General features: G+C 46.3%; 9 protein-coding genes across 9 annotated transcripts; 5 read left to right on the forward strand and 4 right to left on the reverse strand.

The window, feature by feature from the left end:
• Nucleotides 1–582: 582 nt before the first annotated feature.
• Nucleotides 583–1,612, forward strand: GGS22DRAFT_156054 (uncharacterized protein; the record flags this gene model as incomplete). The annotated part of the gene is made up of 2 exons (XM_047960307.1): nucleotides 583–1,001; nucleotides 1,066–1,612. Coding segments are annotated over 2 exons (616 nt in total), but the record flags the coding sequence as incomplete, so codon positions are not given.
• Nucleotides 1,613–2,090: 478 nt separating this feature from the next.
• GGS22DRAFT_156055 (uncharacterized protein) lies at nucleotides 2,091–3,376 on the reverse strand. Its single transcript, XM_047960308.1, has one exon. The coding sequence runs from the start codon at nucleotides 2,894–2,896 to the stop codon at nucleotides 2,486–2,488; it is 411 nt and encodes a 136-aa protein (XP_047822343.1). The 5' UTR covers nucleotides 2,897–3,376; the 3' UTR covers nucleotides 2,091–2,485.
• Nucleotides 3,377–3,564: 188 nt separating this feature from the next.
• On the forward strand, nucleotides 3,565–4,826 carry GGS22DRAFT_156056 (dolichol-phosphate mannosyltransferase subunit 3). Its single transcript, XM_047960309.1, has 3 exons — nucleotides 3,565–3,905; nucleotides 3,973–4,041; nucleotides 4,229–4,826. The coding sequence occupies exons 1-3, from the start codon at nucleotides 3,858–3,860 to the stop codon at nucleotides 4,388–4,390; spliced, it is 279 nt and encodes a 92-aa protein (XP_047822344.1). The 5' UTR covers nucleotides 3,565–3,857; the 3' UTR covers nucleotides 4,391–4,826.
• Nucleotides 4,827–4,866: 40 nt separating this feature from the next.
• GGS22DRAFT_156060 (uncharacterized protein) lies at nucleotides 4,867–7,507 on the reverse strand. Its single transcript, XM_047960310.1, has 2 exons — nucleotides 5,244–7,507; nucleotides 4,867–5,184 (listed from the first exon to the last, which is right to left on the reverse strand). Exons 1-2 carry the CDS (start codon nucleotides 7,204–7,206, stop codon nucleotides 5,057–5,059), a joined length of 2,091 nt encoding a protein of 696 aa, XP_047822345.1. The 5' UTR covers nucleotides 7,207–7,507; the 3' UTR covers nucleotides 4,867–5,056.
• A 198-nt stretch (nucleotides 7,508–7,705) lies between these two features.
• On the forward strand, nucleotides 7,706–8,929 carry GGS22DRAFT_98182 (oxidoreductase-like protein). Its single transcript, XM_047968608.1, has one exon. The coding sequence runs from the start codon at nucleotides 7,816–7,818 to the stop codon at nucleotides 8,695–8,697; it is 882 nt and encodes a 293-aa protein (XP_047822346.1). The 5' UTR covers nucleotides 7,706–7,815; the 3' UTR covers nucleotides 8,698–8,929.
• On the reverse strand, nucleotides 8,509–9,849 carry GGS22DRAFT_198226 (PRTase-like protein; the record flags this gene model as incomplete). The annotated part of the gene is made up of 3 exons (XM_047966109.1): nucleotides 8,509–9,141; nucleotides 9,213–9,656; nucleotides 9,817–9,849. 3 exons carry the CDS (start codon nucleotides 9,847–9,849, stop codon nucleotides 8,968–8,970), a joined length of 651 nt encoding a protein of 216 aa, XP_047822347.1. The 3' UTR covers nucleotides 8,509–8,967.
• A 1,419-nt stretch (nucleotides 9,850–11,268) lies between these two features.
• On the forward strand, nucleotides 11,269–12,631 carry GGS22DRAFT_156073 (uncharacterized protein). The gene has a single exon (XM_047960311.1). The coding sequence runs from the start codon at nucleotides 11,692–11,694 to the stop codon at nucleotides 12,469–12,471; it is 780 nt and encodes a 259-aa protein (XP_047822348.1). The 5' UTR covers nucleotides 11,269–11,691; the 3' UTR covers nucleotides 12,472–12,631.
• A 204-nt stretch (nucleotides 12,632–12,835) lies between these two features.
• On the reverse strand, nucleotides 12,836–15,565 carry GGS22DRAFT_156079 (uncharacterized protein). Its single transcript, XM_047960312.1, has 7 exons — nucleotides 15,223–15,565; nucleotides 15,040–15,126; nucleotides 14,659–14,991; nucleotides 14,298–14,571; nucleotides 14,075–14,244; nucleotides 13,765–13,991; nucleotides 12,836–13,713 (listed from the first exon to the last, which is right to left on the reverse strand). Exons 1-7 carry the CDS (start codon nucleotides 15,405–15,407, stop codon nucleotides 12,935–12,937), a joined length of 2,055 nt encoding a protein of 684 aa, XP_047822349.1. The 5' UTR covers nucleotides 15,408–15,565; the 3' UTR covers nucleotides 12,836–12,934.
• A 763-nt stretch (nucleotides 15,566–16,328) lies between these two features.
• GGS22DRAFT_98210 (S-adenosyl-L-methionine-dependent methyltransferase) lies at nucleotides 16,329–19,211 on the forward strand. The gene is made up of 2 exons (XM_047968609.1): nucleotides 16,329–16,485; nucleotides 16,716–19,211. Exon 2 carries the CDS (start codon nucleotides 16,726–16,728, stop codon nucleotides 18,988–18,990), a length of 2,265 nt encoding a protein of 754 aa, XP_047822350.1. The 5' UTR covers nucleotides 16,329–16,485; nucleotides 16,716–16,725; the 3' UTR covers nucleotides 18,991–19,211.
• The last annotated feature ends 999 nt before the right edge of the window (nucleotides 19,212–20,210 follow it).

Genomic DNA, 20,210 nt, shown 5'->3' on the forward strand with positions numbered 1-20,210 from the left:
TCCTCCCAGTCTCCTGGAGCCTCGAATCAGGTCATAGCGAGTCTATTATGTCGTCACTTACACTCGTGATATACCTACCTACCTAGGTAGGTAGGGACGTATTCAGACGATTCTTCGTGACCCCACGATCCGATGAAAATATGGATACGTGTCCGTCGAGAATTGTTCTTAATACCTAGAATGGCAGCAATAACGCTTCCTGACACTAGTTCGACCACTCGCATGTTTCAGCGATGATCTAAGTCATACCTTGTAATCTCCGTTATCCTCGTTGTATGACACAATCTCCATAGTGTTTGGAGCAAACACATTGATCTCAAGTTCTAGTATACCCATTCTTCAAATACAAAGCGGTGCGCGTGCCACCCACATTTATCACGAGCCCAAATTGAAATGCTCCGTTAATCTGAAGCTGGTTCTGCGGAAAACAGGATGTAGAACAATACAACATAGGGCATGTCCTAGGCGGGGCGGGCGAAGGTATTGTTATGGATATAAAAAAAGGCGATTGCCATCTCTCCGGCCAAGCACCCTCGGTCTCTATATCAGGTCGCGACGCACTCCTCACTGTCTCTCGTTCACGATGGCCATATACTGGCTGCTGTCATTCGTTTACCTAGTAGCATCCACTGCGGTTGCGCAGGATTATTTAGGAGGCGATATTTTAGATGCCACCACCACAAAAAGCGTTACTGAGACGGTCACCAAATATCTGGCTCAATGTGGCATCACCTTTACCCCGTTCGAACTTCCGGATACGACACTTCCCGGCACCACTACAGTGACCAGCACATTTCAATCCACCATCTCCGTCACCGTAGCCAATGTGACTAATGCCTCGGGCGTCGCTCCCGTAGGTCTAACTACGATTCAGCCTAGCATCAATTATACGAGGTTTAGCTCGTACTCTGTGGTGGGAACAGGTGGCTATCCCTATCCTATGGCCAACACTTCCACGCCCCCTGCAAATACCACGAAGGTGCCTTGCTCTACGGCGACAGGTATATTGATGACTCGACGCTTTTGCTTTAGAGTCTATTATGAATCTAACACAGGGTATTATAGTTACCATCACACCTATTAGCGTTCCTATCTCCCATAGCACCACTGCTGTTCGTAGTACATCTTCTATCGCGGCAGCAAGCGTATCTCCGACTCAGGTACCAGTCAGCCAGTCATCTTTATTAAAATACGAGACGATAATGCAAAATGTAATAGGATTGCTGGGTATTGTCTTCATACTGACTTTTGGTTTCCTCTGAGAAAAGAGAATTTACTAAAATTAAAAGGACGAGAATAGATGGACGGGGTTGGCTTTCGGGGTCTTGATGTATAGGTACTACTTAACTCCGTTTTGCTCTCGTCCGGATATTCTAATGTTTTCGAGGCGATGCTTTTACGATATTTTAGTGGGATAACGACGGCAATGTCGAATATACCTAATGAGTTCTTACATTAATGGAATCTCCTCATGTTACTCACACTCGTAGGGGATGTTATGTAGTGGCTTGGGAGAAAGTAATATCCATGTCCCTGTCTCACCAAACACTCATAGGCCACATAGACGGAACGGTGGTAGATAGGTAGGATTGAGGTTCATAGATCAATACCCAATTATCGTACATAAAACTGCCTTAATTAGGCCAATTAATCATACTCACCCTACCTAGGTAGGTAGGTAACCTAACGCCTAGTTCTACCTAGTTTTAGCTCTGTCTCTTTCCCTGAGTACGATAACATTTCCCATTAACCCCCTTCTACATAACCGTCCTACACTGACCTTCTTTGTTTTCACTTGGCTATCCGTAAAAATAGCCCCTTATTTGAGATTCAGACTAGCTTCCAAGTTTATTACTATGATTCCTTGGGCCGGGTTGATGCCCGAGAGTGGCATTTAGTAAGTAATGCTCTCGGATTTGGTTGAACAGTGATTCTTCTCGTTCCGCCCCTATTGGTCTAGCAAGTGCTGCAGTACCACGTTCTAATCACATTAGATAGAGTATACGACAATTGTCACGGTAGAATCAATGCCATCTATATATAAAATGTGACATAATGACAGGAGAAAATGTCACTGGCTATGGTAACATCACCCCGTCTCGGTTATTTCCACACTAGACCTAAAATAACAGCATTTTCTAATGGTAATTACAGGTATCCTCTTTCAAGTCTCTTCTAAAAGCATTTTCATATAACTAAATATAGGTAGATATCTCTCTAAGTTTTCTACTCAAGTAAACATAATCAAGTTTCCGATCTCCTTATCAAAAGTAGAAGACACAATGGATCATTAGACACCCCTTGTTAACCATAATTCATAATTCATTACACCCAGTTCCTTAACCTGGCCGAATCTAGCACACACGCCAACCATATCCTACTATACCAGAAGCTGGGACCATGTGTCATATTTTTGAATGACAGGTACCTCCATATAACAACTATTCGAAGAATGGATCCTCCTTCTAAATTATGCAGATCTCGGTTAATGATGTCTGCGTCTAACTTGATGACCGGGTCTGCAATAGCCGCCGCAGCACTCGTGGTAATATGGTTCATGGTGACAATGATGTTTATAGTCAATGTGATACCGCACCCCCACTACAGGTCCTGCCGACCGACCTCTCGGCGAACCCCTCGGTGGCGGTGGCGGCGGCGGCGGCGGCTGTGGTGGGGGTGGGAGTTGATAACCGTACGGTACACCTTGTGGTATGAACGGTTGTGGAAGGGGTCTGAGATTAGGGGCAGTATAGCTCAAGAACTGCATACCTGCCGCGGAAACCGGACCCAGCCCATACGGACCAAAATGACTGGCTAGTACGTATGCTAGAGGTGGCTGCGCGGGAGGAACGTAATAGCCATAATTGCCCGGATAGTAGGGCTGGCATGGATACATTGCCAAATGTAGGTATCTGGTAGGATGGTGTAAGCCCCGAAGAAGTGATAGTAAGAAGATGAAAGGCTAGGCTAGGTAGGTAGTTGATAATTTTTATAGGTAGGGTTGTGATATGTTGGACGAGGTTGATTCTACGACCGCAAATCGTGAACATTAGTGACGCGTGTCAGCGCCAGCCTAGTTAGCTCGGACAAACATATGGAGCGTTTAATATACTGCATATAAGATAAAATTTAATTCAGAGTAGAAACAGCTGGAATCGTTGGGTTTTTCTGTACGTCCGTGGGTATACCGAAATGCACATGAAATGCACATTTGTTCAGCTGGAATAGGAATAGGCATAGCTGACTGTTGCAGATGTTAACAGGAAGGCTACCAATAGGAAACGCAGGTGACCTTGAATATTATTATGAGTTACTTTTCTATAACATCGGTTATATGATAGTAAGTAAGTGGACAGCTCGAGGCATTGTTCAAGGCATTCCTCTAGGCGTACTTAATAAATCATAAAGAAGTTAAAATTTCCACCAATGTGAACAGAGGTTGTATTGGTCGTTATCGCTTACCCCTGAGAATGCACTTATCAGTGATATCTAGTTCTTAGATGTATAACTCGTTAAGGCAGATAACTGGGTTTAGAAAATACCTACCCAGGTACCTACCTAGTAGTAATCATGTGTCCTTTGTACCTTGTTCCCTGTCCCCAGTCCGCGTCGCGTGTACTGTACTTGTACAATATTACCAGTCTGCCAGTAAATGGAAATTAGAAATTAGACTTGAACAATACATATCGAAAACTGGCCTCGACAAGATCGCGATCGCATACACAATTGTCCAACACCAACATTCCCGTCGCTCATTTGATAATCTATCTACATCGGCTAATTCCAAGATAAGAGGGGATTCTTATACTTATCACACTTTTCATTTAGTTGTGCACGGAAGAAGTACGCCAGTCAACATGACGCGCGCACAGCAAACTATCTCCATTGGCCTTCTCGTCACCTCCGTACGTCAACCTAGGGTTCTAATATTTAATTTATATATACTAAGTACCTGCTAATATCTTATTCCAGCTCTACCTCTCCTTATATCTGCAGCTCGTTCCGCTTCCCGAGGTTGTCCAGACCGAGATCGTCCCCGTTGTACGTGCAGTTCCTCTCCTTTCTAATTCCTTACCCATTCTATACTATTCAATTGGCAGCTTCGCCGACTCGTCAATAATACATACGTCAAACATATCCAAAAGGAAAAAAAAAAAAAGAAAAGGAAAAGAAAAAGAAAGAAAGCGATAACATGATATAGCTAACCTAAATTGGAAAAAACAAACAGCTCCCCTTCTGGGCCCTCGTCTCTTTCGGCGCGTACCTGCTCTTCCGCCTCGGCTGGAACGTGATGACCTTCCACGACGTCCCCGAAGCCCACAAGGAATTGACGGCCGAGATCGAGCTGGCTAAGACCGACCTTCGGCGTCTCGGCGTCGACGTGGATTGATCGGGTCGCATGTGGGAAGCCGGAAGGGTTACCGGAATACTTTACGACATTTGTGAGGGAAACTGATGCGGATGGTGGAGGAACGAGACGAGACGGTCATGATGTGCTATATACTATGGATTTTGCTACTCGAGGAGGATCCCCACAAGTATTAAGAAAGTCGCCTGAGTACATGCTCATATGAAGGCTTGACGTGCTGTTGCGCCCGTAACCGCCTCGCATTAAGGTATCTTGGAATCAACAAAATTCCACACCAGCTCTATACTCCGATCCTTTCAAACGAAGTGCTTCCTACGCTATACTATGAATTTTACCGTCGCAGGTTTTATTGTCAGATACAGATGAGGGGCTAAGCGTCGTGTAGTGTGTAGCGTGTAGTGTGTAGATTGTAGCTCCAAGGTTCCTTGACCCAGCGACCTTGACGTATTCCAAAATATCAAGCGAGGAGCAAACCTACCTACCTAGTACCTATGTAGGAGGTAGGTATCTTGTATGATGCCAGATAAAATCCGAAGTCCGAAGTCCGAAGTCCGATGCATTGCTCTCCCTATCCTAAAGACCCGTCATATGCTCATGAAACGTAGCCCGCCATGAGTTCACGGCTCAACTTACTCGCAGAACGTCATTTGATTGTTGTTCTTTACCTACTGGATAGGCGTCAAGCGTTCACCCCTCGCCGACTAGTAAGGCGACCACCGTTCTCAGGGCTTCCATTGGATCATTGTTCTCCCGGATTAGTTTATCAAACATGCCTGGTATACTCGTCAAGCTACCTCTCGTATCGTGCCCACGCCCTGTAGAAAGGTTAGATTATTCTTTACATAATGACTACTAAGAGGTTTGTTTGACTCACATTTCGCCGGGACCCTGAGCAATAACTCCATCTTGCTCTGCGCCTCTCCCGTCCAGTCGAACTCAATACGCCACTGGATGCGAATACTCGGTACCTCTTCCGTGCCGGTAGGGTCAGACAATTCCAGATCTAGATTCGTCCTACCCAATTGAGGAAGTAAATCGGTTTTCGTGAGGCGTGCCTTCTTAGTTCCCAGTTCCTGCTCGTCCTCCTCGTCATCGCTGCCATCCGCCGCGGCTCGCCGACCTAAGCCTCTTTTCCTCGTATCTTTTCGCATCTCCGTAGCACATTTCATAAGGCCCTCACTGCTTCCCAGGTCTCTCTCGACGGCGCACCAGAACTGTGCTCTCCTCGTCGCGACACGGAGCCACTCGCTCATAGCCCAGGTGATGATGCTGACATTTCTCGTCAGCGCGCTGGTGCCTGGGCTATGAACAACTTTTTCTACGAAGGGTCCCAGCTCGGAAACTGCGGATGGCTCGATACGAGGTACACTCAATTCGGTGATGGACAATGATTTGGTATTGACCGTCATTTCAACCTTAGCGGCGAATAATCCGGGAGGCGTAGACGAGACGGAGACGACATGCTTTTGCGAAAGAGGCCCCGGATATATAGACTCGTCTCGCGGTATTATCGACACGGTAGAAGTAAATGTCAAGGGCGTGAAGACCTGGAGATAAGGCAATTCTTCATCCGCTGTCATGGCGATGGGATGGTGCGAGGCTGGAGGTTTCTCGGTCTCTTCTTTTTCAGTCCTTTCTGGCTGCGAAGCAAATAGGATTGGAAGCGAAGAGTCTGCTTTGCTAAATGGGAGGAATGAAATTGGATTTAACGCTGCTTCAAGCCAGTCTTGTGTTGGATCGGGAGCCGCCTCCTTTTCAGGTGGTAGGATGTGTCGACGTAATAAACCGAGAAGACCATCTTTATCTTCTGGGCCTCCTAGCCTCGAACTACCCCGCCTTGTTTGTTGCAACTGATGTAAGCGATTATTCTCACGAGTAGCAAGTTCTAAATCTGATTTCAAGTGAGCAATTTCAGCGAGCAGCGAATCTCGTAATGTCTTCTTATCAGCTAATGGGTCCGGCTCTTCAACGTTTCGAGCCGAATGCGATTTTCTTTTTTTGTTCCTTTGCGGTTGTTCCCTTAGAGTTCTTAATTTTACTACTGCGCGGGACGGGGACTCCTCGCGCAAAGATTCTTTGGTAGGTCCTTTGGGAAAGAGAGGCGGTTGCTTGAGGGGAGAACTCTTAATTCTCTCAGCTAACGCTCTACTTCTTCTAGGGCGTTTTGTAGGTGTATTATGAATTCCCATAGGAGAGGTGTTGACCGAGGCAGGGTCGGATATCCCCTTCTGTGTCGGCGTAGGGGGGAGTTCTTGTTCTTGTTCTTCTTGCTCTTCGGGTTGGATTGGTTCCTCTGGTTCTTCTGCTTCCCCCTCTGCCTCCGGTCCTTGGGGCTCCTCATGTATTTCTCGTCCTTCTGCTTCTTGTACTTCAGGCTCTTCTGACACGGGCTCGCCGGGAGGCGGAGAGCGCCTCAGTGCACGGCCTTTGAATGGATTCATCAACTCTAGATTTCCTGCTGAAGGCTGTAGCATTGGTTGTGCCGATTGTTTGTTCGGGGTTCTTCGCGGCTTAGAAGCCATAGCCCCTGTAGCGCGTCGAACCGGACTCCATGGCTGATCGGCTGGCGTAGATTGCGCGTCTTGCGCCTCACCACTGGTCTGTTCCGTACCATCTCCCGCTGGTCTGACCTCCGGGGCCCTCGAGGCACTTCTTCGCTCTAAGATGTCGGGATTCGATCGCGCTAGACTAGCTTTCGTCGGCGACGCGAAAGACGGTCTATGTCGTTGCGCAGGTGGTCGACCAAGCTCATTCGAGGTCGGTGGTATGTTCGCATCGTCTACGGGAACGTTCGTCGTGGGCGAAGTCTTCCTTCGCTTCGGAGCTGAAGAGTCCATTGAATGTCTTCAATAATTTCCCTTATCTGATCATGGCGTTTTCGGTCATGTATGAACTTCATGGACTCAGTTATGTTAGCCGGATCTCCACTCGATCTCAACCTCAGCCAAGACTAGACTTCCTAAGTCTCAACGCCTGTTATTCTCTTACTCCACCAATTGGATGTGGAATGTGTCTGACATATGAATTTAGATGCAAATCCATCAATTTCAAAAATAGTACTATTCATCAGACTCAATGCAACGGATGATGCCCTCCTTTTGTTTGCTTCAATCTAATATAGATGTTGCGGGAACAATTTCAACTCGCAAGACGCGTCTAGAATGTGTAGGTGGATGCTGACGCGCCGATCCCCACATTGATAAGTACGTACCTATGTCCACTTTATCAATACATGCATACATAATCTATGCCACGTGATAAAGCCCCTCGCCCCAATTTTAGTACTTGCCGATGACGTGAAAGCCCCGAACACTAGCCGGATCTCCTAAGGGGGAAAACATACGTTCTTAATTCTTTTCATTTACGCAATTGCTCCTACAACCAACATAGATATCCTAAATCAACCCCCGCCCAGTCATTTTATACTGCGCTCCATAATCTTCATAATGCCGCTCAACACAAGACCCTTAATAAGAGCCTCTAGGCTCAGCTCACTCGCCTGTCAACCCCAGGCCCCTCGGGCTTTCTACTCGAGCGGCGCACGACTTCCCGGAGGCACCCTCGGTGAAGCCTCTCCCGGACAAGCAGCGCCGCTCGGTCCCTATTACGAAGCCATCCTCAACAAACCGCAACCTATTCCCGCAGCCAAGCCCGAAGAGCCTCCTACCTCGTCGCCTAAGTCGCCGCGGACCACCGTTAGGAAGATACCCGCGCGGAAACCTAAAGAGAGCACTGACGAAAAGGCCGCCGTCTCGCCTTCCGGGCCTCAAACATCTGCGCAGCCGGCCACAGCTCAGGAAAAGGCACGTATAATCTTTGGCTCGCGACTCGTCGGCCCAGCCGAGCGAGCCGAGCGCCTCGCCGCTATCCGGAACCGCAGTACGCTAATAGCCGGCGTGTTAGTCCCCCCGCGGCCAGAAGAACCCGACAACTGCTGCATGAGCGGGTGCGTTAACTGTGTCTGGGACCGCTTTCGGGACGATATGGAGGAGTGGGTTGCTGCGTCGGCAAGGGCTGAAGCGGCGTTGCAGGCTCGGCAATCGCAAACGGACCTTACTCCAGACAATGTTGTGGAGGCTGTACGGGGCGCGGAGGAACGTATGCCAGGCCGGGCTAGCCCGACCAGCGCAGTATCTATGGATGATGACGGTGGCGGCAGCGAGACGAACTGGAAAACGGATCTGAAGATGGCAGATCAGCCCAAGATCGCAAAGGACCTCTGGGATGACGACTTATACAAGAACGTCCCGGTGGGTATTCGGGAATTCATGAAGCAAGAAAAGAAGTTAAAGGAAAAACACATCAAGGAAGGGACTTTCGGCGCTTAGAGAAAAGATGGCTACATCATATATACCCTCATGTCGAAAAATAGAAAATCCGCCAAACTCCCAGGTCGTACTCAAGTCTGACTTCATGAAATTCCTTCCGATATTTCGTTATTCTTCAGTGCTCGGTTTATTCGGGTTGGGCTATTATTTCCTCGATGTGTATCGAGCGTGCCCTCATGTTGTCTATCAACAGGCCGTATCTATCCTACCTACCACCTACCCGGAAAGGAAATACTTTAGCTGCATTTCTCGTCTACTTACTCACTGCGCCTATGCGGCGCCATTGCTATTTAGTTGCTTCATTGCCAGCTCGTCGTGCGCATCGATATCCGTCGCCTCCCATGGATAACATATCCATTCGTCGCCTATCGTTCGCGCCGCCAGATATCGCGATTCCTCCATCATGTGGGAAGGCAGCACGCCCTTCTTCTGCTTATCCTTGTTCTATCAAATCCGTCAGTACTTCACGACCCAGGCAAATCTACCGGGTCACCTTGAGGCTCAAGTCTACTTACGTGTAAGACGAAAACGCTGAACTCTGTCTTCTCGGCGTGAGGGCCTAGCTTTTGTCGCGCTTCTTCGACATCCTTCTCTAGCTCCTTGACGGCATACTCTAGCGTCGTTCGGGTGTCGTCAACCTCGTCTACGATCAGGATGCGCTTTCCTACTAAATTCTGGATTTCGCCAAGACTGCTTAGATCCAACCACTGCGTCCGAGTGACCTTGGTTCCAATCTGGTCTACGGCGCCGGTAGCTTCATTCGAGAGGTCGGCCACAGGAAGCTGCTCGTATAAGGACAGGCCAATGGCTTGGATGGGGATGTTTGGACTACCAGGTTGCTTGAGGAAAGAGCGCAAGATTCGGGCTGGTACGTAACCACCACCACCGATAGCGATTATGAGTTGGGGCTTGAACGAAGCCAGGATCCTCGGGGCTGCCTCCTGGCAGAGCTTATGGACCTGTTGGTAGCAATATGGGTTAGAGAATGAACGACAAACACATAAATAACCTCGTTCGGAGCTGCGGTTCGACTTGCGCCGACTTGCAAGAGACGAACAACACCGCGGGGTAGTCATGAGGTAGTAATAAGTAGACGGGCAAAGATGAAGATCTGCTTACATCGTTGTAAGTGACGTAGATCTTCTCCACCATCTTGGCTACTGCAGGCGTTCTGATAGTGGGGGAAATATCGGTGGTTTTGCGATTTTATATTTGTAGGATACGCAGGTAGGAAGAATCGGATTGCAGAAAGCGAAGAAGTCGATTTCAAGGGAGGATATAGAAATTAGAGAATAAGGATTTGTCAAGTTCTTGTCTTAAAGAAGAGAAAAGAACTAGAGGGGGGAAAGTTCCGAGTTAGAGCGAGTTAGAGCTTCCTGAGTAGGGAAAGAAACTTTTTATGGGGCAAGGTTTAGAGTGTGGTTTTTTTTCACGTGGGGCTTAGAGGGGTTGATTGAGTTCATTTAGGGAGACATCCTGTGCTTTCCTGCGTTCCCAGGCGCGTCAAGCTACTTGTACGGACAAATTAGGCAAGTCATTATCTGCTAAACCTAGCGAACCCAAAGACAATCTGCACCGTCACACTGCAGTTTAGTTACCGACACTTTAAATTCGACGGCCATCTCCGCTATCCTATAAACTTCGTAAGCTTTAGACCCTTACTGCTACTTTTTAAATCTTTAATAGGACGAATTTTATTCGCACATACATACCTAGTACCTACCTACACCCGCACACCACAAACACACCCACATATACATTTACATATGCCATAATACATGAATCCTTACCGATTTACATAATTAAACGTCAGTTCTAATATAGATATTCCACAGTGGGTCTAGCGTCATTCACCAGAGATAGTAACTCCAGAATATACGTATGGAAAAAAGTTATTAATTTACTAAGTATACAATGATTAACATAACTACCTGGGTAAGCACCTAGTAGAATAAGACTAGTTAATAAACAGGTTGTGTGTGATCTGTCAAATCTCCAACCTATTCCTGATATTCTTAAGGTACCTAGTCAGGTAGTCAGGCAGTCAGGGTACATAGGGTAGCACCGCAAACAACCTTAGAACCTTGATTCAAGCAGGTAGATCAACGTAGTGGAGAACCCCGGTGGTGATAGTACATTATAGCGAGTTTTGTCTCCGACTCCGACTCCGACAAATCAAATTCACGCGCCACACAACCCTTCACGTCTTAAACTTCACCATATCATATTTTCCAAACTTTAGTATTCCCGGTAACCTATGATTTTAGCTTGTTTATTTGCCTATTCGCTATTTCACGACTTTCGTATAAGGGTAAAAAGTACGATCGTGTAATGCCATTAATATTAATCCTCCTTAAGTAAGTACTTACTTAGCTAGCAAATTAAGAAAGAGTCCCCAACTTAGAAATGTTCAAGACAATTCGGCGGTAGCTACTAATAGGTACCTACTAGGTACCTAACCAAACCTTAAAGATCGGGCGATACTAGGTAGGTACTAGGTAGCTCTCAAGTGCTTACAAAATCTCAACAATACCCGCGGGACAGTTCCCATTCACCAACTCTTACCATTATGATTGCTATCCGGTTCATCAATGTCAATTTTGCTATTTCAACTCGATGTCTATACATTCATTTCAATAAATCATATCAAACATACTTATCTACCTAAGTAGGTACCTATACAAGAACTTTCATGTTATCAAAACACTAAATGCCTACCCATATGCTCTTATCGCTGCCGCCTCTTAACAATCATCCAGCATGGAACCACTTATACAGGGAGAGAACTTTCGAAGTAGCTTCATTTTTGAAGACTTTTGTCGAACGAACGAAGATTGGTTTGTACCAGACGAGCAGTAGTATGATCCTGGGGTGCGAGATGACGGAGAACCGGAGACTCGAGAACAGAGAGCAGCAAGATATGCACCTCACGAGTACATCACAGCCCAGCTCGATTATAATCGACCAACACACCTTAAACAATGTATCATAGATATGCTACCGTACGCGCCACAATATGGCCCCTATTTCCACGTCCAACTTCTCACGAGGAGAGCTTTAAAGCACTGCAAAATGATTCAAAAAAGAAAAAGCAGAGGCGTCTTACACATACCACTCGAGGCGTCGCTGCCTCCTAAACAACCAGAAGTCGGCCCTGTGCAGGTCATCAACTTTGCCTGGTTTTGGGGATACTGGGTTATCGGCGATAGAAGAATCCCCATAGTCAAGTCGAGACAAAGACCACTAGACGAGGAGCTTCTAAACAATAGCAGAATAATAATGCCGATCCGGTTTGCTCTATACTTGAGAGGGATACTGTGGCCGTGGCAATATGACTTCGTCGAGCGGCGCGAATTGGTTTCTAGGGCGGAAGAGCTCAAACAGCAATATGGGCAAAGCTTGGTTGTCCAAGCCTTATTCGAAGATATCTTCTCTATCCTCTTTGCCCTTGAACGGAGAGTCCTCTATGATCCAGCATGTCTAGAACTTCTACATCACCGAGAGTGGACATCTCCTTACCAAGAAAGGCACGTTAAACGTCAGGGAAAATTATACATGTTTGAAAAGGCACTCAGAAGATACAACAAGCGCATTCAGACCGGCACGTTTGTGAGTCGCATTGGGTATGCTATATCGGAAGGGGGCGAGCCTCGCGACTGGGATGAAGTGATGATAGATTATGAGGAATACGGTGGTGAGAATTATGATCATGATGGATTCGAGGTCGAAGAAGAGGAAGAGGAAGAACCGCTGGGAAGAAGGCATAGCTGGTAATTGGATGATCGGCGCCGCTATCCCTGTAACTGTACGCTGTATACCTGATTCGTCGTGAAGGCTTGGGGTTCTTCTCATTTATTTTAGCGTTAAAGCTGTGTGAGCGCTATAAGGACTGACCAGGTTTAATAGCGTTGGGCACTCTTACAGCGGTTCCGGGTTCATAAGAAAGTTCATAGGTAGGTACCTATATAGACTAACTGTAAGTAGAATCAAATTTTGAGCGATTAACACTAAATGAGTCTTAGCGAATCATAAATCAGATCCAAATGTACCTTTTCTTTTCTCCTGCACAACTTTAGCAACTGCAGTTCATCACATTGGCGGGGATGGGGTTGGGGTATCGTACATATGTACAACCAGCCCCACGATTTATTAATATCTGTCTCATTGTTTTCTTTTCCTATATAGCTCCTACGAGATATCAATCGTTGGATGCATGTCAGAAGTGCGCCTTTGGGCTTCACCCCACGAAGTCCAAGAAGCCACCGCCAAAGAAATCTTCCATACTAGGAAATATCGCATTATCAGACATGTCAAACGATTGAAATATCGACTCAGACTCAAGCGGTTCAACACTTGATCCGAACATCTCGTTTGCGTGGTACCCCGAGGCTTCACGGGTGGGCTTGCGAGCGCATCGACCATCGAGCCCAGCCGGTACACTAGTTCTATCATCCTGGCAACCGTTCCGGTCCTCAACACGTGCTCTCATTGATGGTTGTCGAGGTTGATGAGAAACTGTTGAGGTTAAGCCACCATTTATCCGCGACTCTATCTTGTGCTTGGCTAGTGTGCCGTACTTGTAAGACCAGGCCTTACCGGGAGACGTGGTAATCCATTGATCAATCCGCGTGATCAGATCAAGACTTATTTGATCCGAGACCTTCGACTGCGATTCATCGTGGTGTGCGAGAAGTATGGCACAATATCCAATACAGAGACATAAGCAAGTTGGGACCGCATCCATGAGGAAAGACGGCATTTCTAGGAATGTTTGCAAGACTACCATGGCGTACTTACACGCATTGGCTCTCAGAATATTACCGTCATTTTCTTTAGTTCGTCGGGAATGTAACGGGGCGTCGTTCTCGTCATCACTTCCATTATCATTATTGCCATCTGCTCCTGAAAGAAACTCGCGAGGCCGTAACCCCTGGCCCACTTCTTCAAGAGATCTAACGGCCAAAATAAGACAGGCAGCATGATATCCAATACGCAACATTGACGAAGTTGAAAGTCCTATCACGATTAGAAAACGCTCTTGGTAACGCGTTGCTGTTTGTAGCTTACCTAGCAGATGGTTCCATTTCTCTTTCCACGCCAGAAACTCTTTGCATTCACCCCCATCCCCGAGATACGATTGATGCGCGAGCTTTTGATGCAACGTTGAATACAAGAATATTTCGGCGACAAGCATCCCATCTTGCATAGTAGCTTCATAGAAACTGAGCAGAATATTGCACTGGTCTATGTACGGCATCGGTATGATTGATGACCTGCCCGTCGTTGCGGCCCAACTACGTTACAACCGGACGTATTAGCCGTCGAAGGGAAGTCCGAAATGCCGAGGCTTCGAAGAGAACTCTGAAGAAGGACCTACTGAAGATGGTGGAGGCATATCTTAGACCACAGGTGGATGGCTTTGTGGTCTTCGGTTGTCAAACTACCTTCCTTGATATTGTTAATTATCTTAGAGAAGCTGATGCTGAGCATTGCTTGCTTGGCACAATAGCCGGTCAACAGCCAGCTATCGACATATTCAACGCCGTTCTATCCCTAATTAGATTAACCGCATAAACACAAGTAAGTGGCACCGTACTTACACTGCTTGGACTATTCGCATTATTACTCATGATTAGCACGGCATTGATTTCTTCGAGATTCAATGGACTAGACAGGAGGGCTTGTCCAAGAGTGATCCGCACTTGTTCGTAAATCTGCCTGTGTATTGATGTACCGCATATATCATCGCGATATACCACGCCGATTAGACAGCAAACACTGCGTAGGAAGTCTGACACTTTACGGGTCTCATCGCTTGCAGACAGATCCTCAATACCACAGACAAGAAGGTTATGGCCTTGGTAACGAAAGAAGCTTGGTACCAAATCAGTAAATAAGTACGTCACAGATCCGAAGGCGCGTAATATGTCAAACAGGAAAGGGTAAGGACACTAGACTTACAGCTGGATCAGTTCATTGACGGTCTGTTCGTCAAGTAGCTGGAGCTGCACGAGGTCAATATTGATATGTCTCAACAACCTTCTGCATCCTCTCGTTATTTGCTGTGATATCGATCTCAACACAACAACGGGCGCAGTTTGGGCCCCTTTATCTGCAGGAACTGAGAGAAACTCGGGGCTTGGGCTCTCCTGCCGAGTATTTGATACACGTTCATGGCTATTATGAGTATAATCTCTAACAGCCTGCGTTCGATCATTCCGCGGTCCAGCACCTGGTGTCAGATCCTTGATCATGGATTTGATCTCGCGCAATTCATCTTCATAACGTTGAAGCCTAACCAATTCATTAGCTTGCGTGGCCAATAGTTTTATGGATACCTACCTTTCTTCGACGTTAGGACTAAGTTGCTCGGCAGGTGTGGGATGAGACGGTGTCACTGCATATTCTCCGCGGAGAGAACACTCGATTCTTTGTGAATATTATATATTAGTTCGTGCTCCCCAATGCATACGTAAACTGCGATCCGAATCGCCAAGCCTATTAATATAGGTACTATGTACTAACCTCAAGGTTTGACAACGATGACAACCCTGCGCACCAGTGTCATACTCGCATCTACACTTCAATTTTTGGCACGATAGGCAGGAGAATGCTCGTCGACGCCGTTTCTGAGGGGGCTTTCCGGTGCCGCTCTCTTCCCCACTGCGGCGTTTCGAGGACGTTGAAGATCCTAACGGAGCTGTAGGCATGCTTGAACTATACACTATGGATACCAACTGATTTGCGTCATGTTGGACGAGGAGTAAAAAGCGGAAGCACCTTCGCCGGCGGAAATCGGTGGTATCTAGAGGAAATTTGCATTAGGGCAGTCGCAGCCCTGAGAGTATGGATGCACTTCCAAGTTGACTTCTACGGCACTGTTACTACCTAATTGAAGGAGCCACAGGCCGGTTTGTCCCGACCGGCAATGTCCGTCGGTTATCGGCGGAACTACCTAAAGCCTTTACAAATGTTAAGTAATAATTATATTATATTATATTAAGTTATAATTTTTACAATTAAGCAAGTTTAAGTAACACGTAAATAACACTAAATATGGAAAATAAATATTATTATATTAAAGTATAATTATTTCGATTATATAAAAATGCACGTTGTTACTTAGAATTAGACCAGGATGTTGGTATTTGCTTTTTTTATGGCTTTCCTCTTGTTAGATCCACGCCATTCTTCCTGGCTAGATGTGACCGAGTCTTTTGAACATTAATAATATAATAAAATCAGTTCACACGCATTCAAGTACCTGAACTCCCGTTCTTTTTTTTTTTTTTTTTTTCCTCATTAATACTTATCCTAGGCAATGACTAGACACGTTCACTTTGATAAAAAATTTCTGTTTGCTCGTTTGAAAGCTTTAGGTAGGTAGGCATCTCTTTCTAGGTTTTTCTTTTTATCTGCTACGATGAACGATAAACATCACCTGCATTCTATTAATTGCGTACGCCAAACAAACACCTGCTTAGTTTGCCTATTTTTACCATTCATCTCTTTTCATTATGGACTTTCTCATTCAGGTCTCTACAATATCTAGCTACCAGAAAATTCATAACTCTTTTAACATTGACCATCACTAAATAGATAGGCTTCTACCGCAAATTATTCCCCTACACCACCAATATCATATTATTTCTTATTAGAATACTACTAAAAGAACAGTATCTTAAGTTCCGGTGCTATTATATCTTTGTAATTAAAAATCACAGTATACCTGTAATTTCACACTACTTCATCTCACTAATGGTGTTCTTGCGCCCCCCTTTTCTGGTTGTAAGTCAGCGCATTTTCAATATCATTGGTACATTGATTACCAGATACTCTACCTTCTTCTGATACTGACTGTTACCAAATGTCGCATTGAATTACTATATTACTTTATATCACGGCAAGGCAGCTGCCCCCTTTTCACCTTTCCCTTTTATCCTTGCCTACTCACCACCCACCCATTTATACCTTCTCAACATTCCATTATTCCACCAAACTAATATATTTATCATTAGAAACTTGAATATGGTATCTTCAGTAGTCGAAGTATCATCTCATACCCCTTGGGTGTCAGTTAATGAGGATAAGTGGGAGGAAGAAGAGCAGTGCGGCAACGAGGATCAGGCAGAATTTGAACGTCGCTTTAAAGAAGCTTCTAAAATATCTAGGCCCCCTACTATTGATCTCACCGAAGAGCAGGGAGAAGAAATCGACCGAGTAGAGCTAGCTTTCGAGGAGAAGTTGGAGCCTGAGGTTGCTAAGGTCATTGAAGTCATCGATCTAACCACAGGGAATGTACGGCGAAGACCACGCAAGGTGACCAGTCCGCCGAAAAGAAACTCTTCCATAAGCTTGCCAGACAGGTGCCTAGATAGCTACAGCTATAATGGCCTAGAACTCAAGCCTGGAGGGGCGATCGAGATGATCCCAATTCCACATCTCCGGCATGCTTCATTCCTGCTCATTCAACTAATCATCCACACGGAATCCGGTGTCATACTTCGGGGGCTCCCACTTACTCGTACAAGGAATTTACGGGGACAGTTGCCGCGACTTCGCAATGAGGTTGCATTGGTCCTTGAGATTGATAGGGACGACCTCAGACCCTACAGAGAGCAAGCTGCCATCGAGATCCCCTTGCGTGCGATCATCAAGCATAGAGTCTGCCTCATCACCAACAAGCCTTTTCCAGAGCATCGCTTTGCTAGCAAGATCTACGAGAGTATTCAGGATGTCGAAGATAGAGGGGTTCTAATCTGCCGTTGGAAGGTTAGATATGTCTGGGGAGATGCTGCTAAGCGCTGCAACAAGAAGCCGCCTAATGAGTTTTCTATATCGCGCATGATCTCCGAGGAAGTCCATAAAGAGAGGTATCGTACTTCTGATTCATACCTGATGAACGCATGGCGGGGTGGGAAAGTCCGCGGAGGTTCCTACATCCCGGACGAACCAGATAGCTCGCGCCTAATGGTCAACGTCGACGACTCTGAAAATCAAGATGACACGAAAGGGGACGATTGGATACCGAGGAAGCCTGGCCAACAGTACACTTTCGCCGACATGTTCTGCGGTGCCGGAGGAGCGTCCTGTGGCGCCAAGAAAGCCGGTTTGCGTATCATGCTAAGCGTCGATAACGCGCAGGGGGCGTGTAATACATACCGCATGATGTATCCGGAAGCAGATTTACGCCAGCAAGACATGTATGACTTCATAATTGAGATGAGGCATTCTCATCTTCATGTCGACGTGCTTCATCTCTCGCCGCCATGTCAGTATTGGTCTCCAGCCCACACAACCCCCGGTGTCGACGACGACGCCAATATTGCCATCTTGTTTGCTTGTCACGAGCTAGTTAAGATTCTACGCCCACGGGTATTTACTGTAGAGCAGACATTCGGCATTCTCCATCCAAGGTTCGAATATTACTTCAACTCTTTAATCCAAGGGTTCACGCGACACGACTATTCCATTAGCTGGAAAGTGGTCAATTTGCTGACTTGGGGCGCACCGTCGCAACGTAACCGTTTGATCATGATAGGTGCTTGTATAGGGGAAGGGCTACCCCCTTTTCCGGTCCAGACACATTCAGAAGAACCAGTGGAGGGAGACGGAACAAAGCCGTACAGAACAGTTCAGCAAATGCTCCAGACAATCCCTCGTAGCGCTAGAAGGGATGACGAGCTCCACAGTCCAGACAAAATGAAGCGCTATCTAAGACCACGATGGGATCCTAAAGTACCTCTCCTTCGTACTATAACCTGTAGCGGCGGTGTAGGCAATTACCACTATACTGGATTGAGAGATTTTACGCTTCGAGAGTATGCAGTGTTGCAGGGCTTCCCCCCAGACTACGATTTCCGGAAGCCATCACAGAAGAGGCAGATCGGAAACGCATTCCCACCCCTTGTTGTCAAGCAGCTCTACAAGCACCTCCGAAGGTGGCTAGAGCAGAAGGACCGCGTGCATGCTGACAACGGCGAGCTTTCGGGGTCCGAAGATGAGGAATATAAGACCGATTCTGATGCAGCTAACCGCGAGCTGGAAAGTGACGATGACGATTTGCAGTATCTTGGTGAGCGAGGAATCGATAGACAATTAAGCCTAAGCGAGGTGGAGTTCCTGGGAGGACGAAAGCTGACTCAACAAGCCAGTATCCTGACTATTAACTCGGAATCAGAGGATGGTATGGAAATCGACGCAATGAGCCAAGATGTTCTTAGCCCGAGCACTTGTATTGACGTGGCCCAGACAAAAGGGGGAGGTCGCGATAGTCCCATCGAGCTTGACTGAAGTTGAGGGGTATTCTTTCTACTCAGTTCGTGAGCGTAGCTTTAGACCTGGGTAAGGGGCATCGGACGTAGCCATCTCCAGGGGATGTTTCCTGGAATAAAAGGGCTGGTAGAAAACGGGAGGCATGGTTTAGACATGTTGTAAGATGATTATAGAGGTAAGGCTTCTGATCCTAGAACAACTGACGCCACAATAGCTTCGTTGTTCTAACTTGCACAAGCAGGTCATGGATTAGAATGCAATGTGTGCATATTTCATATTTAAGACCGTACGACATGATCGTGCTAATGCGAAGAATCTCACCATAGGGATTGATTCTCTTAATAATAAAAAATCTAATACCTAACAAGAAAGAAATGAGGTTTCGAAGCTTTTGTGATGGAAATTTCTGTTGCGATGTCCCCTGACATTGTCATGCAGAGCTAAACATCCCTAGACAGCATGGCCCAATCAAATATGACTGAATCTGCATTGAAATATCATGAGAGCGTAGGAAATGTGAGGATTAGATATATTAACCTGCACCCCTGACTACTGGGCAGGTACCTACTTTAGACGGAGGGATCGCGAAAGGAGTATTACTCAAATCGGACTCGGAACTGTAAATAGTAAATTTGGGAGGGGGGGTTAAACAAAAACGGAAAAAAATCCAACTGACTTCCAAGGCTCCTATAGAGGATATGTATATAAAATAGGTACCTATTCTATAAGGAATTTACTATACATTGACGATACCTATTCTCGATAATACGTACCTATACCAGGTGTCTTTTGGGGGGATGATTCTATAGGGGTTTAAGAACCGGTAACTCACGCAACTAACACAATGAAGAAGAATAGGATACGTACATAATTACCTAGGTCCTACATAGGTAGTGTCAATGGTCCGCCTAAATCAGTTCACAGACATTGCTTTGTTGTGGTAATACATCCACTGTGCGAGTATGTATGCGGACTAGCTGGACCCGTCGGACATACGAGCTGCAGTTGCTTCGTAAGCATGAATTGAGACCTCGGAATGACTTCAAGTTCAGGGGGCTATCTATCATGCCAGTCAAAACGATACTTGATCAGAACCAACATATCTATCGTACAAAGCTAGGATATTAGGCTTATGGTTAATACCCCATACCTACAGGTGTGTATAGTAACTGGTTGACCGACCTGTCAGATTCTGATAGGCTCGCATGGAGAGATCGATGCGTCCACGTTTTGTAACC

The sequence above is a fragment of the Annulohypoxylon maeteangense genome (genome assembly GCF_022496945.1).
Source record: "Annulohypoxylon maeteangense strain CBS 123835 unplaced genomic scaffold GGS22scaffold_3, whole genome shotgun sequence".
Classification (NCBI taxonomy): Eukaryota; Fungi; Ascomycota; class Sordariomycetes; order Xylariales; family Hypoxylaceae; genus Annulohypoxylon; species Annulohypoxylon maeteangense.

Excerpts from the sequence above, each read along its gene's own strand:
- GGS22DRAFT_98182 (XM_047968608.1), top strand. The coding sequence starts at position 7,816 with ATGCCGCTCAACACAAGACCCTTAATAAGAGCCTCTAGGCTCAGCTCA.
- GGS22DRAFT_156056 (XM_047960309.1), top strand. The coding sequence starts at position 3,858 with ATGACGCGCGCACAGCAAACTATCTCCATTGGCCTTCTCGTCACCTCC. Across the intron at positions 3,906-3,972 it reads TTGGCCTTCTCGTCACCTCC|CTCTACCTCTCCTTATATCT; the intron begins GTACGTCAACCT and ends ATCTTATTCCAG. Across the intron at positions 4,042-4,228 it reads AGACCGAGATCGTCCCCGTT|CTCCCCTTCTGGGCCCTCGT; the intron begins GTACGTGCAGTT and ends AAAAACAAACAG.
- GGS22DRAFT_156060 (XM_047960310.1), bottom strand. The coding sequence starts at position 7,206 with ATGGACTCTTCAGCTCCGAAGCGAAGGAAGACTTCGCCCACGACGAAC. Across the intron at positions 5,185-5,243 it reads GCTCAGGGTCCCGGCGAAAT|GGCGTGGGCACGATACGAGA; the intron begins GTGAGTCAAACA and ends ACCTTTCTACAG.
- GGS22DRAFT_156079 (XM_047960312.1), bottom strand. The coding sequence starts at position 15,407 with ATGCCTACAGCTCCGTTAGGATCTTCAACGTCCTCGAAACGCCGCAGT. Across the intron at positions 13,992-14,074 it reads ATATGCCTCCACCATCTTCA|TTGGGCCGCAACGACGGGCA; the intron begins GTAGGTCCTTCT and ends GTTGTAACGTAG. Across the intron at positions 13,714-13,764 it reads GAAATGGAACCATCTGCTAG|GACTTTCAACTTCGTCAATG; the intron begins GTAAGCTACAAA and ends TAATCGTGATAG.
- GGS22DRAFT_98210 (XM_047968609.1), top strand. The coding sequence starts at position 16,726 with ATGGTATCTTCAGTAGTCGAAGTATCATCTCATACCCCTTGGGTGTCA.
- GGS22DRAFT_156055 (XM_047960308.1), bottom strand. The coding sequence starts at position 2,896 with ATGTATCCATGCCAGCCCTACTATCCGGGCAATTATGGCTATTACGTT.
- GGS22DRAFT_156073 (XM_047960311.1), top strand. The coding sequence starts at position 11,692 with ATGCTACCGTACGCGCCACAATATGGCCCCTATTTCCACGTCCAACTT.